Genomic DNA, 13,640 nt, shown 5'->3' with positions numbered 1-13,640 from the left:
GTAAGTCAAGGACACGGTGAAGTATCAGTATTAAAGTCTAGTTATATAATGGAATGATGTAAGTCAAGGACACGGTGAAGTATCAGTATTAAAGTCTAGTTATATAATGGAATGATGTATGTCAAGGACATCATGAAGTATTAGTATTAAAGTCTAGTTATATAATAGAATGATGTAAGTCAAGGACACGATGAAATATCAGTATTAAAGTCTAGTTATATAATGGAATGATGTATGTCAAGGACATCATGAAGTATCAGTATTAAAGTCTAGTTATATAATAGAATGATGTAAGTCAAGGACACCATGAAATATCAGTATTAAAGTTTAGTTATATAATAGAATGATGTAAGTCAAGGACATCATGAAGTATCAGTATTAAAGTCTAATTATATAATAGAATGATGTAAGTCAAGGACACGGTGAAGTATCAGTATTAAAGTCTAGTTATATAATGGAATGAAGTAAGTCAAGGACCGATACTTCATGGTTTGACATACATCATTCCATTATATAACTAGACTTTAATACTATTATATAACTAGACTTTAATACTGATACTTCATGATGTCCGATACTTCACCGTGTCCTTGACTTACATCATTCTTTGACATACATCATTCCATTATATAACTAGACTTTAATACTGGACACCATGAAGTATCAGTAGTCAAGTCTGTATGTAGTGATTATTTAGGTCATTTCTGAATCTGATTTTGTGGTTGATTAATAGATCAAAAACACTACGAAATTCTGCTAAATTTCAGTGTATTGTTGTTAGTTCAGATTGGAAACACTATGGAAAATCTCATTACATGGTTTTTAAGTAGATCAGAAACAGTATGAAGGTTGACAAATCTCATTATGTGGTTTATACATAGATTATAATCAGTATGATGTTCCAGTAATTTTTTTTTTACCTTCTGTATGATGGATGATTTTGTTCATGAAACTATTAAAATTAATTCAGTGTATAAGAATGGTTAAATGTAGGAGATGAAGTTCAAAAACACTATGTAGGTTAAATACCTAAGTCTGTTTGTATGGTTAAAGTAGTTAAAATTCCAAAATCTGGTAATATAATTATCCCATATTTTGTATGTTAAGTAAATCCTTCAAAGAAAAGTTTAAATATAGTTTTTTAGATATCTCATGTATGATACTAGACAAGTAAGTATAGGCCAAAACGTTGTAAAAATCTAGTACTTAAGTTGCCTATGTTTTAAACATACTTTTATTTTGAGAGCCACTAGTAAACTAGTAATTAAGTTACTCATGTTAATGGAAATATAGTTTACATATAACATGAAACACTAGGAACTAAGTTACTTATGTTAGTGGAAAAGTAGTTCACAGATAATTTGAAACTAGTAACTAAGTCACTCATGTTGGTGAAAAATAGTTTATATATAATGTGAAACACTGATAACTAAGTTACTCATGTTAATATAAAAGTAGTTTATAGATAATTTGAAGCTCCAGTAATTAAGTCACTGATGTTAATTGTTAAGTGGTTCACAGATAATGTAAAGTTCTAGTAATTAAGTTACTCATATTTGATATTAGATAAGCAGTTCACATGTGAAGTGAACATCATGTAATTGGGTTGCTCCTTTTAATGATTAACTTTTTCAGAGACAATGTGAAATTCCAGTAATTGAGTCACTCATGTTTTGTTGTTGACAAACTATTTTCAGACACTGAAATTTAGTAGTTAAGTGATTAGTGTTTCTGGTGGATAAGAAGTAAGAGACAGTGTAAAAATATCAGTAATTAAATCACTCATGTTTTATAATGTGTAAGTAGGATAAAATTAAAACTTATAATTATTTAAGTAGCTCATACTGTATGAAATAAATGTTCAAATTAGAGGTTATCTTGAAAAGCTTTTTGAATTCATAAGTTTTCTTTTAACTTGAGTAATCTATAGTATGTGATTTATTATTTTATTATTTGTTTTATACTGTATATAGTTATTTTATTTGTATTTTTTTCCATAAAGAATAGATATTGCATTCCTAAATTTCAATTTCATAGGTGAGAAAGGAGAACCCTTTCCTTTGGATAGATTGGAAAAAGATGAAAGATATATTCGCTTTAGAGGTCCAAAAGGCTACCCTGGTGTACCTGGTTTAAAGGGAAACAGAGGTATCTGGTTTACTTGATTGTTGGATCTATCATTAGTAGAAAAAACATATAGAATTCTATCACATGTATTAATCATAAAATTGTTTTAGAGGACTATTTGAGTTCTTAGGCTGGATTTTGTTTTTTAGTTTGACTTTTGTCAGTTTAAGAGTACTGTGTCAACTGAAAGATATGAAAAACTAAATTTACATCAAACCATTAATATAATAGTTATGCTTATACTAATGCTTGCTGAATTGCAACAAACAGAAAACTGAAAAAAATTTGAAATAAGACATTATCATATTTATTTAGATGCTGTCTACAAGACCCAACTAAACTAATGAAAAATTATACATTTTAGCACATTTCCACATTACAATCAATAATAATTCTTAACAGTTAAATAGGAGAATATAAACCTTCCTTTTGTAATATACATGGTTTCCTTCTTGCAGGAATTTTGCCTTGTGACATATGGAATTAATGTAATTTGTGAAACATTCTGTAAAGAGGAAATAGTATTATATGAAATATAAGATAAGATATTAACAATGAGGAAAGAAAACCAGAAAAATTGTTGAATTGCTCTTTCAGTTTTAAAAAATTTTCTTGCTTAGGTATTACTGGTGCGAAAGGCTATTCTGGTTTAAAGGGTCTTAATGGTCGTGCTGGACAACCTGGCAGGAAAGGAGCTTCTCCTCGTGGTGAAACAGGGAGAAAAGGGTATCCTGGTATAGATGGTGATCCTGGACTTCCAGGAAGTCCAGGACTGCCTGGAATTAGAGGAAAACCAGGTCTAGATGGACATCCAGGAACAAAGGTAGATATAGTGAATACTTCATGTGATACATTATTTTACTGTCCCTGTTTAAGTATTAAGAGGATTGTGTATGTCTCAGGAACTCGGTGTTCTACAACAGTGAAGTTTGTTGTCAATTTCTTGAGTTATAAATAAATCAGTAAAAGTATCTAACATATCTAATTTCATTATCTAGTCAGACACAGGATCTAATGAATTAAATATAATTTTTTTCATGTAATATAATTTTTAGAGCTATTGCATAAAACTTTAAAAGTTAAATTGAACAGTTTCCTTCCCTTAATGAAACTTACAAGGATTTTATGATTAACTAGCTAAATCCATGCATTAATATATATATATGTATTTAAAGACTTGCTGTTTCACAGTTCCTTTAAATATTGTGTTTTTTACCTTTAACGAGGTTGGTCATTGAAATTGAGAACTACATATTATTATAAGCTATATTTTAATGTCATAAGTTTTTGTTAGCTAGAGGGTGCATGATGTTAGAATCAAGTAAGTTCGTGTGAGTAAGCCTAGAACATTCTAAGTTGACATTGTGAAAACCTAGTGACTTTGCAAAACAATATCTAGAACAAGGATTAGATATAAGTATGGCTGAGTCAATCAATATACTAGGTAAGTCTGCAGAGTGAATATAGTTAACCCTTTGGATGCTATAATCGGATTTATTTGACTTGACCTTTATAGCCGTTTAGTGCGACGAGCAGATTTACCCACAGTGTCACAAAAACTTTTCTTCATAGCGCAACAGTTGGGATACTCACACATCCTTGAATTTCCCACCTTAGTAATGCACATGCACACATCACCATACAACAGTGCAACTAGTTGATTCTGATATTGAAAAAGTACTAAAAATGGTCAAATTCTCAACTTCATTTCGTGGACTGAATGTTGGATTATTTTCATCAGATAACTCAAAAGTACTCACCAATGAAAGAATAAAAGTACAACAATGTCACCATTTTTTTAAGAAAACAACTGTGATATTTTTTATGATGTTAAATTATATTGAACATGCGTGCTTGGTTAAAATGCAATGTTCATGTATCATATTTACAGCTGAAATATTAAGGTTACTGTGAATGAACATTAAAATATTTACATGTTTCATTGTAATTTTGATGTTTTAGAATATGTTATAACATTTTTGTTTTGTTAATAACCTCAAGGACAGTATTTGTTTTAAATATCTTGATTCATTCATGAGTATGTTCCATCTTGTAAGTCTGTATCTTTTGTACCATGAAGCTCTGTACAACACCACAAAGATGAAATGTTAAATATCAATGTGATTTTCTTTAAATATGAAGGAAATAGAATTTTAAGCTAGTATTGGTCAACTTGACAATTTGGAAAATGGAAATGCTTTTTTATGAGTTAATTGAATGGTAGAAAAAAGTGCAAAATTTAAATATATCATATAAAACTAATCTCACAACTTCCTAAAGACCTGATAAAAGAATATAAAAGTAGTTGAAATATTATAAATCATGCATTAATGCCTAGTAAAATAAATAATTATATGAAACTAGAGTATTAATTTGGAATATTAAACATAAGTAATTATATAAAAGTAATGTTTAAAATTTTCAAACCATGCATAGATAATTATTGTTTCAAAATTTAAAATTTTTTATTTAACCACTGAATTAAAACAGATGCTTTAAATAGGATAAGATATGTAGAATTTTACTGAATTTCTTTTTAGTGACTGAAATAATGTATATCTTATACAGTTTTCATAATCATGGTGTAATGTACTATATCACTGATGATATATATACAAAATCTTTAGGGTGCACTTGGTTCACCTGGAGATGAAGGACAAGAAGGTCCCTATGGATTACGGGGGCCTCCTGGTCGACAAGGAGACCAAGGAGATTATGGAATTCCTGGATTTTATGGAGAACCTGGGGTACCTGGTCCTAGAGGAGATCCAGGGCTTAAAGGTATAATTATAGTTCTTTAAAGAACAGTAGAATTTAGAAATATATTTCATGAATATTAACAGTAAAATTTTAGGATAATATAGAAATATATTATTACCAATTTGATATATTTATGAAAAGAATTGATATATATATATATATATTTATATATATACATATATGTATAATTATTTACTTTTATACACTTTTTATAATGTTTAACAATTCTTTACTAACCACTGGGGCAATAAAGTTGATAAATGATAGTTATATTTTTAGCAGTTCTTTCACAGAAGCTGGTAAAGAAATCTTTTTCTTCCAACCAGCAGTGCCATATTAATAATTTTGTAGAATTACTTGATAGTAGTATTACTCACTGTTTTTTTGAACTTCTGCAATATAATATGCTCTAATACTGGGCAACATATATTAAAACCACCATAACATAAAACAACTTGAATAATAGCATTGTAAAATCATTAATTTTTCTAACATATTTTATATTATAATGCAGTTATATGGTATATCTGTGTTATCAATTGATACATCAGGCAGTAGTTGTAAGTGTTTAAAACAGCTGATTGTTTTTGAAAGGTTCTGCTGGACAAAGTGGTTTTCCTGGACTGAAGGGGGAGAAAGGAGTTCCAGGTGTTGCTGGAATAGGCACTATTGGCCCTCCAGGACAACCTGGATTCAGGGGATTTGATGGTAATTTTTGTATTTGAAATAAAGTCGAAATTAATTTTACGAAGAAACAATTGAAACTTTGACCTATCACATCAAAGGAAAAACAAATGTAGAGATAAAACCAAAATTAAGAAAAGTTTAAGTGCAACTTACAAATTAGTAGTTTTTTTTCATGATTTTTATTTTTTCTTTAAATATTCGTTTACTATTGTGACCTAGGATAACTGTTGGTACCTGATTTAAAATAAACGGATTAACTATAAATTAAGTTAAAAGCAAACATAAAATTAATGTTTTGATATGAGAAAGTATATTTAAGTTGAACAAAGTACAGAATAAAGACATTAAGGAGCCAACTAATCTTTCTTTATCTTTCTCAATTCTTTTTCTTAAAATTCTGAACCTTGCCTTCTTATTACATCCCTTGTTTTGTTGGTGGTTTATTTTGTACTTAGTGGAAGAAGACTACTATGAATTCTTACCTTTAATCACCAGCTTCCTGAAGTATGTGATTATGCATACATTACTTATCTTATGCGATTATTTCTTAGCAAAGAAGACACAATGGTTTTTATATTTGAATGAGGGAAATGTTTAGGTGATTAGAAGATATCTATGAACTTGGAAATTTTGTAAGTAATATGGTTATGTTTGAAGAACAACTGCTGACTGCTACTGTGACCGGTACTGAAATGCATTATGTTTTGGAATAATTTTGAAAAGGTTTTCAATGTATTAAAGTGCTAATTAGCACCACACTTAATTAGATTTTCATTTCAGCAGCAAGGAATTTTCCATTTATTATAGAAAATTAAATTAGAACACAAATATATGCACTTTTTGTATAATTATTGTTTGTTTCATAGATGAATTATTTTAATTTAGTGTTGTTAACATTTAAGAAATAATGACTAATTTCAAGAAAGAACATCTTAAAAACATACAGGTAAAGCTTATAATTAAGAATATCTGCCAGCAGTATACATTTGTGTCATTTTTTATGTTCATTATTCATGGCAGTATTTTGGTGGCAGGTAATTATCTAATGGTAATGTTAATAAAATATAAAACAGTTTAATGAGTGCTAGTTCAAATGTGTCTAGTACTTGAAGAGCCTTTGAAGTAAAGAAAAACTGAATGTTTGAAATATATTAAAGTATTTTTCTTCTGTTCTGAACTATTACCAAATCTTAAAAATATATTTCTTTATCTCATATTTATACATAAACATGTCACTTTCATGTGTGATAGTTCTTGAAAGTGACATGAGATGACAGAAAGGATTCTTTTTGTGTTTTTTCTAGCACTTGAAAAGATGTATTTCTCTGTTAGGTAGCATCATGGATGTGAAGGTAACGAAGTAACTTCACTTGAGTACAGTACTTGAGTAACTTTTGTCAGTATCTACTTTTTAAACAGTATTTAATTTTTCAAATACTTTTGCTCTAACTTGAGTACTTTTTAGGAGAATTACTTATACTTTTACTCTACTACCTTTCATTTTATACATTTCAGTACTGTTATCAAAACTCAAATTTATGGCAGGCAGTCAAAATGCAAGGCATGCATGGGGACTCTGAAGCCACAGCATAGCTTCGGGAAGAGGGACCTAGAGGCATACCTGGCATGCTCTGTTAATGGCATGGAGATAAATTCTTTCTCCAACCTACCTGATATAGCCATATGTATGAACACACCACTCCCTGCCTCTGCTGCCTACGAGCATCTCTTCAGTTGTGCCGGGCAGATTTTCAGCCCTCTGCATGCAAGGCTTGACTGTGGCAACTTTGAAAACCAGTTGCTTCTCAAATTGAATAAGAAATTTTGTGCATAATATAGTTGGTTTAATTCATATTCTTATTTTTTTAATTTCTTATATAGTTTATTCTGAAACAATAAGATTTGTACAATATTCATTATTGGCATTACTGTTGTAATAAGTTCATACACAGTTGCCTGCATGAGTTGGCTGAAACCCCTTAGACCACATGGACTGCAACATACATGTAGGGTTTGAGAGAATGAGTGTACTTTTTACTTTTGTTACATGAGTACCTATTCATAGATACTTTTTGTACTCTAACTTAAGTAAATTTCAGAATGGATACTTTTACTTGAACTTGAGTAACATATTTTAGTACTTTTTACACCCCTGGGTAGCATAAATTGGAACATTGAAAAAGTACATGAAATACAAAAAAAAATTAATGTCCAGATTTTATTTTATCTTGTTTGTTGTTGGAACATTAGCAGAGAAAGCATTTTATGAAACACAATAAATTTGTCTAATAGTTAACATGGTGTAGAGTTTAACATGGGTTTGTGTACAGAGGTTGAGTATTCTGTATTAAAACGATTTTGAATATGTAAATCAGCAAGTCACATGACAGCCGATATAAAACCATGGTGGAATGAAATATATCAGAACTACAGTTTGACATTGTTTGGCATATTGTGGGTAGTGTGATTCCACTGAGAATGAATTATTTTTGAGAAAGGTGTAACATTCTTTCCAATACAAAATATTCATATATTCGGATAATAAAAACATGTTCAAATTGGGGATTTAGAATTTCCATGATGGAATAGCCTTCATGTTTAATGGCATTAGAAAAGAAAGGAATATGGATAAACTTAGGTTACCATGACCATCCAGAAATATACCTGCAACAGGTTGTTCTACTCCAGCACTGGTATGCAAAGTATGGCATCTTGTAACAGGTAAGAACTCATGAACACAAAGGACAGTGACAAATAACCATCCACATGTCTGAGGCAACAGTAAACAGTATAATAAAGAAGAATTCCTGCCTGAAAAAGTCACTACGAGGTACTTCAATGGCACATCTTTTCAGCTTTTGCATACCTCAAGCAGCTGGAAAATGAAACAGGTATCATGCTATCCCATATGAATACATGCTACTTCATGTGCCATACTCAGCATCTATGGATTTCTGTGAGATCAGACTGTTGGAATGGATACTGAGAACATTCCAGAAAACATGCAGGAAGAGGTGATGTGGTTTGGATGTGAGAGCTGTACAATGGCACCTTTTGCAATGGAAACTATGCTGCAAGTATATTTTCAAGATGCATGGTTGTCAAATAGAACATGACTGGTTATTGCATCATGGACTGTAACAACATGGTGAGGCTCAAAAAGTTTTTAATATAATGTACTTGACTTCTGTACTGTGTATCTCTTTGCTCCAAAGTTTTCATTCTTTTGTGTTGTATGTGAATATTTTCTTGTTGTACCAATGTGATCCTAATTTTGAATCTCCTGTAGGTCAATATTTTTCATTTACCACCTTTTTTTTCTCTTGAGGCCTTTATCTCCATATCTCTGACTACTTAACCTTTACTATACTGATTTTTTTTGTCTTTACAGGCTGGGTGTGAATAATCAGTTAAAATTAATTTTTTTCAATGGCTGGTGTAAAAATTTGTTTTTTACATAACTTAGGAGTCAGTGTACCTTTAGGTTAATATTTTTGAATCAAAATAATAGAAATAACACAATATGCACTTTGAAGAGGTTATCAGTGGCAATGAACCCAGAATGAGATATCTTTCTTTAAGAAGGGAAATTTTTTATTAAGGGACTTTTATAATTAGATTGTTGTGGTATTAATTTTGTATATTTAAATTAACAATCTTATTTTATGCCAGTAGTGACAGAAGGGTAGCCTTTTTGGTTTGATTATATGACAACTATAGTTGAGAGTTTAAAAAACCTTTGTTATTTATCTTCCAATTCTTACTTAATTTTTTTATATATGTATACCTTACTTTTTTCTCTTTCTTTTAAATGTTTTTTCTGTGAATCTTTAATTTAGCTTAGTACAGATACAGGCTGACCATAAAGTGATAATACAATATAAAGTTGTTTTAATAAATAATCATTTTTAATGACAATTGGTTACTGTTTATTTCTCAATTCTTTATCTGTTCTGTTTAATGTATTGTACAAATTATGAATTTTTGTAATTAGTATTATTAGCAGTTTAGATGAAATGATATACAATCATTCTCTACTGTGTTGTATAATTAGTATCTTACAATACAGAAATGTGTAATCAGACGTATGTTCTTTCAATGAAACATGGCTTGTCATTCACAAAAAAACAAAACAAAGTGAACCCAACATTTAAGGATGTTATTTATCACCCATATCCACATGAAATTATTATAATGAAGTATGATTTATAGTCACAAATATGGATCATAGAACTGAATAAAACCTTTGTCTATTCTGTAATGGTTATGGTGATCCTAGAAAACTGAAGTAACATATTTTGACAGATTTTTCTTGATGACAAAAGAAATTGATTATTAGCACCCATTTTAGTAAATTATCTTACTTACATTTATTATTAAGTAAGTGTGTTTTGCTGTTAAACAGGCCAAAGAGGACAAAAAGGCAATGAGGGACCACCTGGGAGAGTTGGATTTCCCGGAGAAAAAGGAAGAGTTGGTCTGCCAGGCAATAAAGGAGCATCAGGAATTCCAGGCAAGGAGGGAATACCAGGAACCCCTGGAATTCCTGGAAAAGATGGATTGTCAGGATTAACAGGTATGTAATTTAGTTTAGTAAAACTCCCAAACTATTTATCTATAGATATTATGTGATCAGAAGTTGTGTATTATTTTCTACTCACAAGTTTTTATATGTTAATACTTTATTACAGTGTGATATTTTTGTTGTTCTAGATTCTGAACCTGATAAAATTTATAAATGTTGGTAAAATTTAAGAATATTGTTAATTTCTTTCAATGGCCGTCATTATTGTACGTGTAATTGAACAGAAACAATCAATACTCTCTCAGGTGCAAGTTTAGTATATCCAGTTGTAAATGCAGATGCTAACCCTCCATAAACGTTTTTGGTCATTTCATCTCTTGACCAATATGAGATCTAATTACAGTTTTGGACTCAGAAGGTCATAGTCTCATAGATTAATTTATTCTAATCCTGTCTAAAAGAATTTCAATTTGAGGGTAGGCATAATATCAGTGTATAGTAAAATTATAAAATTAAGATGTTTCATAAGTTACAAAACTAAAACAATTTTTAATGTAGGCTTATGAATGTAATCATTGTTCTCAAGTAGTTAGACCTAATTGGTATTTCTTTTTAAAAATCATAGATGTAGTAAACAGATAACACATCATTTTATATTTGTGAATTTTTAAGCTTAAACTACTTTGAATCTCTTAATTGAACTAAAAGTATAAGCCACCAGTAATAAGGAAAAGAACCAAACATTTTTACAGTTTAGGACTTTGTCCAAAAAAAGAAAATATTATAAACCTCAAATAACCTGTTGCAGGTAGGCTTATAAGTTCTTAATAATTTATTGAACAGGCTGATCCTCACTCTGAGCCACAGGCATTGGGATCTGCTTCATTCCACTAAAAAAAAACAATATATTTTGAAGCGTTGAATTACAGGTATCAAAGTATGAACCATTGATTAATGCTTGGTTTTCAGGTCATTGCTGCTAATTCCCAAAGAGTCAAGGAGGGAAGCAGAATAGAAGTTTCAACTTTAAATGGCTACAGTGTTTTTTTGAACTTTAACAAATATATATTCTGTGTTCCTTTTGATCCATGTTGCTCAGGTAAGGGAAAACATCAGCCCTTATTGAGGCTCATTAAATCTTCACTGGGCAGTTCACTGATAGTCAGGAATACCTTCATTGTCATGCAAGAATGGAATATGTCAAAATGTGTTCTGAGAAGAATGTCTCTTGCAGTCTTCATAACTGATAACAGGGTATCTATAAATGTTAGTAATGAAATGGCTAAAGAAATACAAGTTCAATAGAACCAAACAAGAATACTATTTCCTGTAGTCATTGCTATTCATATAGGTGAGCACTGACATAGCTAAATGATCTTTATTTCAAGTGGTTTTTGTTTTAATTGAATAATATTCAAAAAATGTTTAAGCACTTTCTCATTTTTCAAAAAACATTTGAAACTTATTATCTAACAGTGAAAACTTCAAATAGTGCTTGAATTAAACAAGATTATTATTTCCTGTAGTTATTGCAAACTCTTTCTTCAAGGACATCATGATAGTCAGTGGAAAAATGAGTAAAGTGTTGAGCAAGTTGGATGCAACAAAGAGATATTTTGTACATTACTGAGTTTTTGGAATGATGCTCGTAATAATCCTCTTAATTATTGTATAGAAACTGCTACAGCAAATGCTACATACATCACTAAGACATCTCAACATTATATCACTCAGTGATGTTGATGGTCAGTAATGCAGTCAACTAAAATGGAAAAAATTGGGCTGTTGATATTTTTTAGTGTGACCACTGATGGAATGATGGATTGTGATAATCAATAGCAAATAACTATCTATATGAGGAACATTAGTCCTGATATATTTGATATATGTGGAGACTGTACAGCTAATTATCATGGGGGAGGGGAAGTACACTGGAAATTGATTGCTTAAAAGATACAGGAAATTCTTCATTTGAATGGACTGTGGGCATACTATCATAAAACAAACGTAATTAATTGCCATATAAACACATTGTCTGAAATTCTTTTTAAGAGCTGCAGCACTCAGGCCATGAAAATATCCAGGATCATAGCAGAGATAATGAGCTGCACCTCTATTTTACCAAAGAGTTGTGCATCTTCAGCAATGGATTGATGAGACTTTGGAAATGAAAGTTTAAAAAGCTGAAATATTATGTGAAACTCTTTCATGAACTGATAATTCTTTCAATACTAAAGGACTTGAATCTTTCTGGAAGTCTATCACTCCCTCTCAAGGTTTTAAGATTAGTGTGTATGGGAAATATTTTTTTTTCCTTTATTAGACCACTTTATATCTGAACTGAAGTATTCTTGTCTAAATCATTCTCAAAAACATGTGGTGGTTCTGGAATCCCATAAATTGTTTCACCTTATAAGATTTTCACTGACAAAATCCTCTTTACATTGAACATTTACCAAGCTGATCTTTCTGACAACATGACATTGGTGAAAGAGGATATTCAACTTTGGTGCCAGTGTTTGAAATCAGTGGCTGGGTCTGAGAACTGTCAAGGTGTTAATGCCATGTTTGCTTAAGCTCTCTGAAACAATTTTCTGAATATCACAACTTTGCTCTGCCTCTCGTGAATCTGAAAAATTATTCTTCATTCTTAGGTTGTTGAAAACCTACCCGAGGTCAAGAATAATCAAAGAGTGGCTCGGATCTCGTGAACATTCACAAAGAACCTACACTCAATGCAGAGCATGTGGTTGATGTGTTTTTCCATCTAATGAAAGATTGAGTTGTATAATCTGTGAGCCATGTTTACATGTTATCGATGAATAATATATATGTGCATTTCATGCATATTTAGGTTTTCATAGCAATAATGGTACCACTGATTGTCATACAAAGAGGATTATCAATGACATTTGTTTGTATAGAAACTTTTACAATCATAAAATTCTACTTGGCATATTTTAAAAAAATTATAAATAAATGAGTAACCTAGTTACAGCAAATCACCCAAATTTTCTATTGTACTTTCACCCCACCCCCAAATTTAAATCTGTTTTATCAATGCTATATTCACATGCTTAAATATCCAGTTTTGATTAAATCATATTATATTTGACTTAAGTAACCAATCAATTTCTAATACTATTTCACAATATCTAACCTATTATTTCCTACTAAATGGGAAAACCTAGCTGTACTTTGACCAACTAAGAAGTGCAATTTTGTACTGTATCAGTTCTTAATTACAAACCCAGATTGGTCATTGGTAAGAAATATTTTCTAATTTTAGATGTAGAACAGTAGTTTATACTATTTTTTGTAATATTTTATTTAAAAGGCATGAGAGGTGAACCTGGAGAAGCAGGAGCCCCAGGAAATGATGGATTACCTGGACAACGTGGACTGGAAGGTCTCCCTGGCCTTAAAGGTATGTGCTATTTTACATGTTTAAAAATTTATAGTAAAGAAAATGTTACTTGGGATAATACATCCAAATTTGATTTCAAATGTGAACAGTTAAAATGAATATATATATATATAT

The 13,640-nt window shown here is 30.5% G+C and overlaps 1 protein-coding gene across 1 annotated transcript in view; it reads left to right on the top strand.

Moving 5' to 3' along the window:
• Window positions 1-13,640, top strand: part of LOC106461267 (collagen alpha-1(IV) chain-like) — a 132,522-nt gene that overhangs the window by 90,124 nt on the left and 28,758 nt on the right. Inside the window, exons 20-25 of the mRNA XM_022388133.1 lie at window positions 2,038-2,148; window positions 2,748-2,950; window positions 4,755-4,908; window positions 5,482-5,595; window positions 9,980-10,150; window positions 13,437-13,526. Coding sequence (XP_022243841.1) covers window positions 2,038-2,148; window positions 2,748-2,950; window positions 4,755-4,908; window positions 5,482-5,595; window positions 9,980-10,150; window positions 13,437-13,526 — 843 coding nt within the window. The remainder of the gene's footprint in view (window positions 1-2,037; window positions 2,149-2,747; window positions 2,951-4,754; window positions 4,909-5,481; window positions 5,596-9,979; window positions 10,151-13,436; window positions 13,527-13,640) is intronic.

This window comes from Limulus polyphemus, unplaced genomic scaffold (genome assembly GCF_000517525.1).
Source record: "Limulus polyphemus unplaced genomic scaffold, Limulus_polyphemus-2.1.2 Scaffold924, whole genome shotgun sequence".
NCBI classification, from domain to species: domain Eukaryota; kingdom Metazoa; phylum Arthropoda; class Merostomata; order Xiphosura; family Limulidae; genus Limulus; species Limulus polyphemus.
The sequence above is the reverse complement of the archived record's forward strand: the minus strand, read 5'-3'. Positions and strand labels throughout refer to the sequence as shown.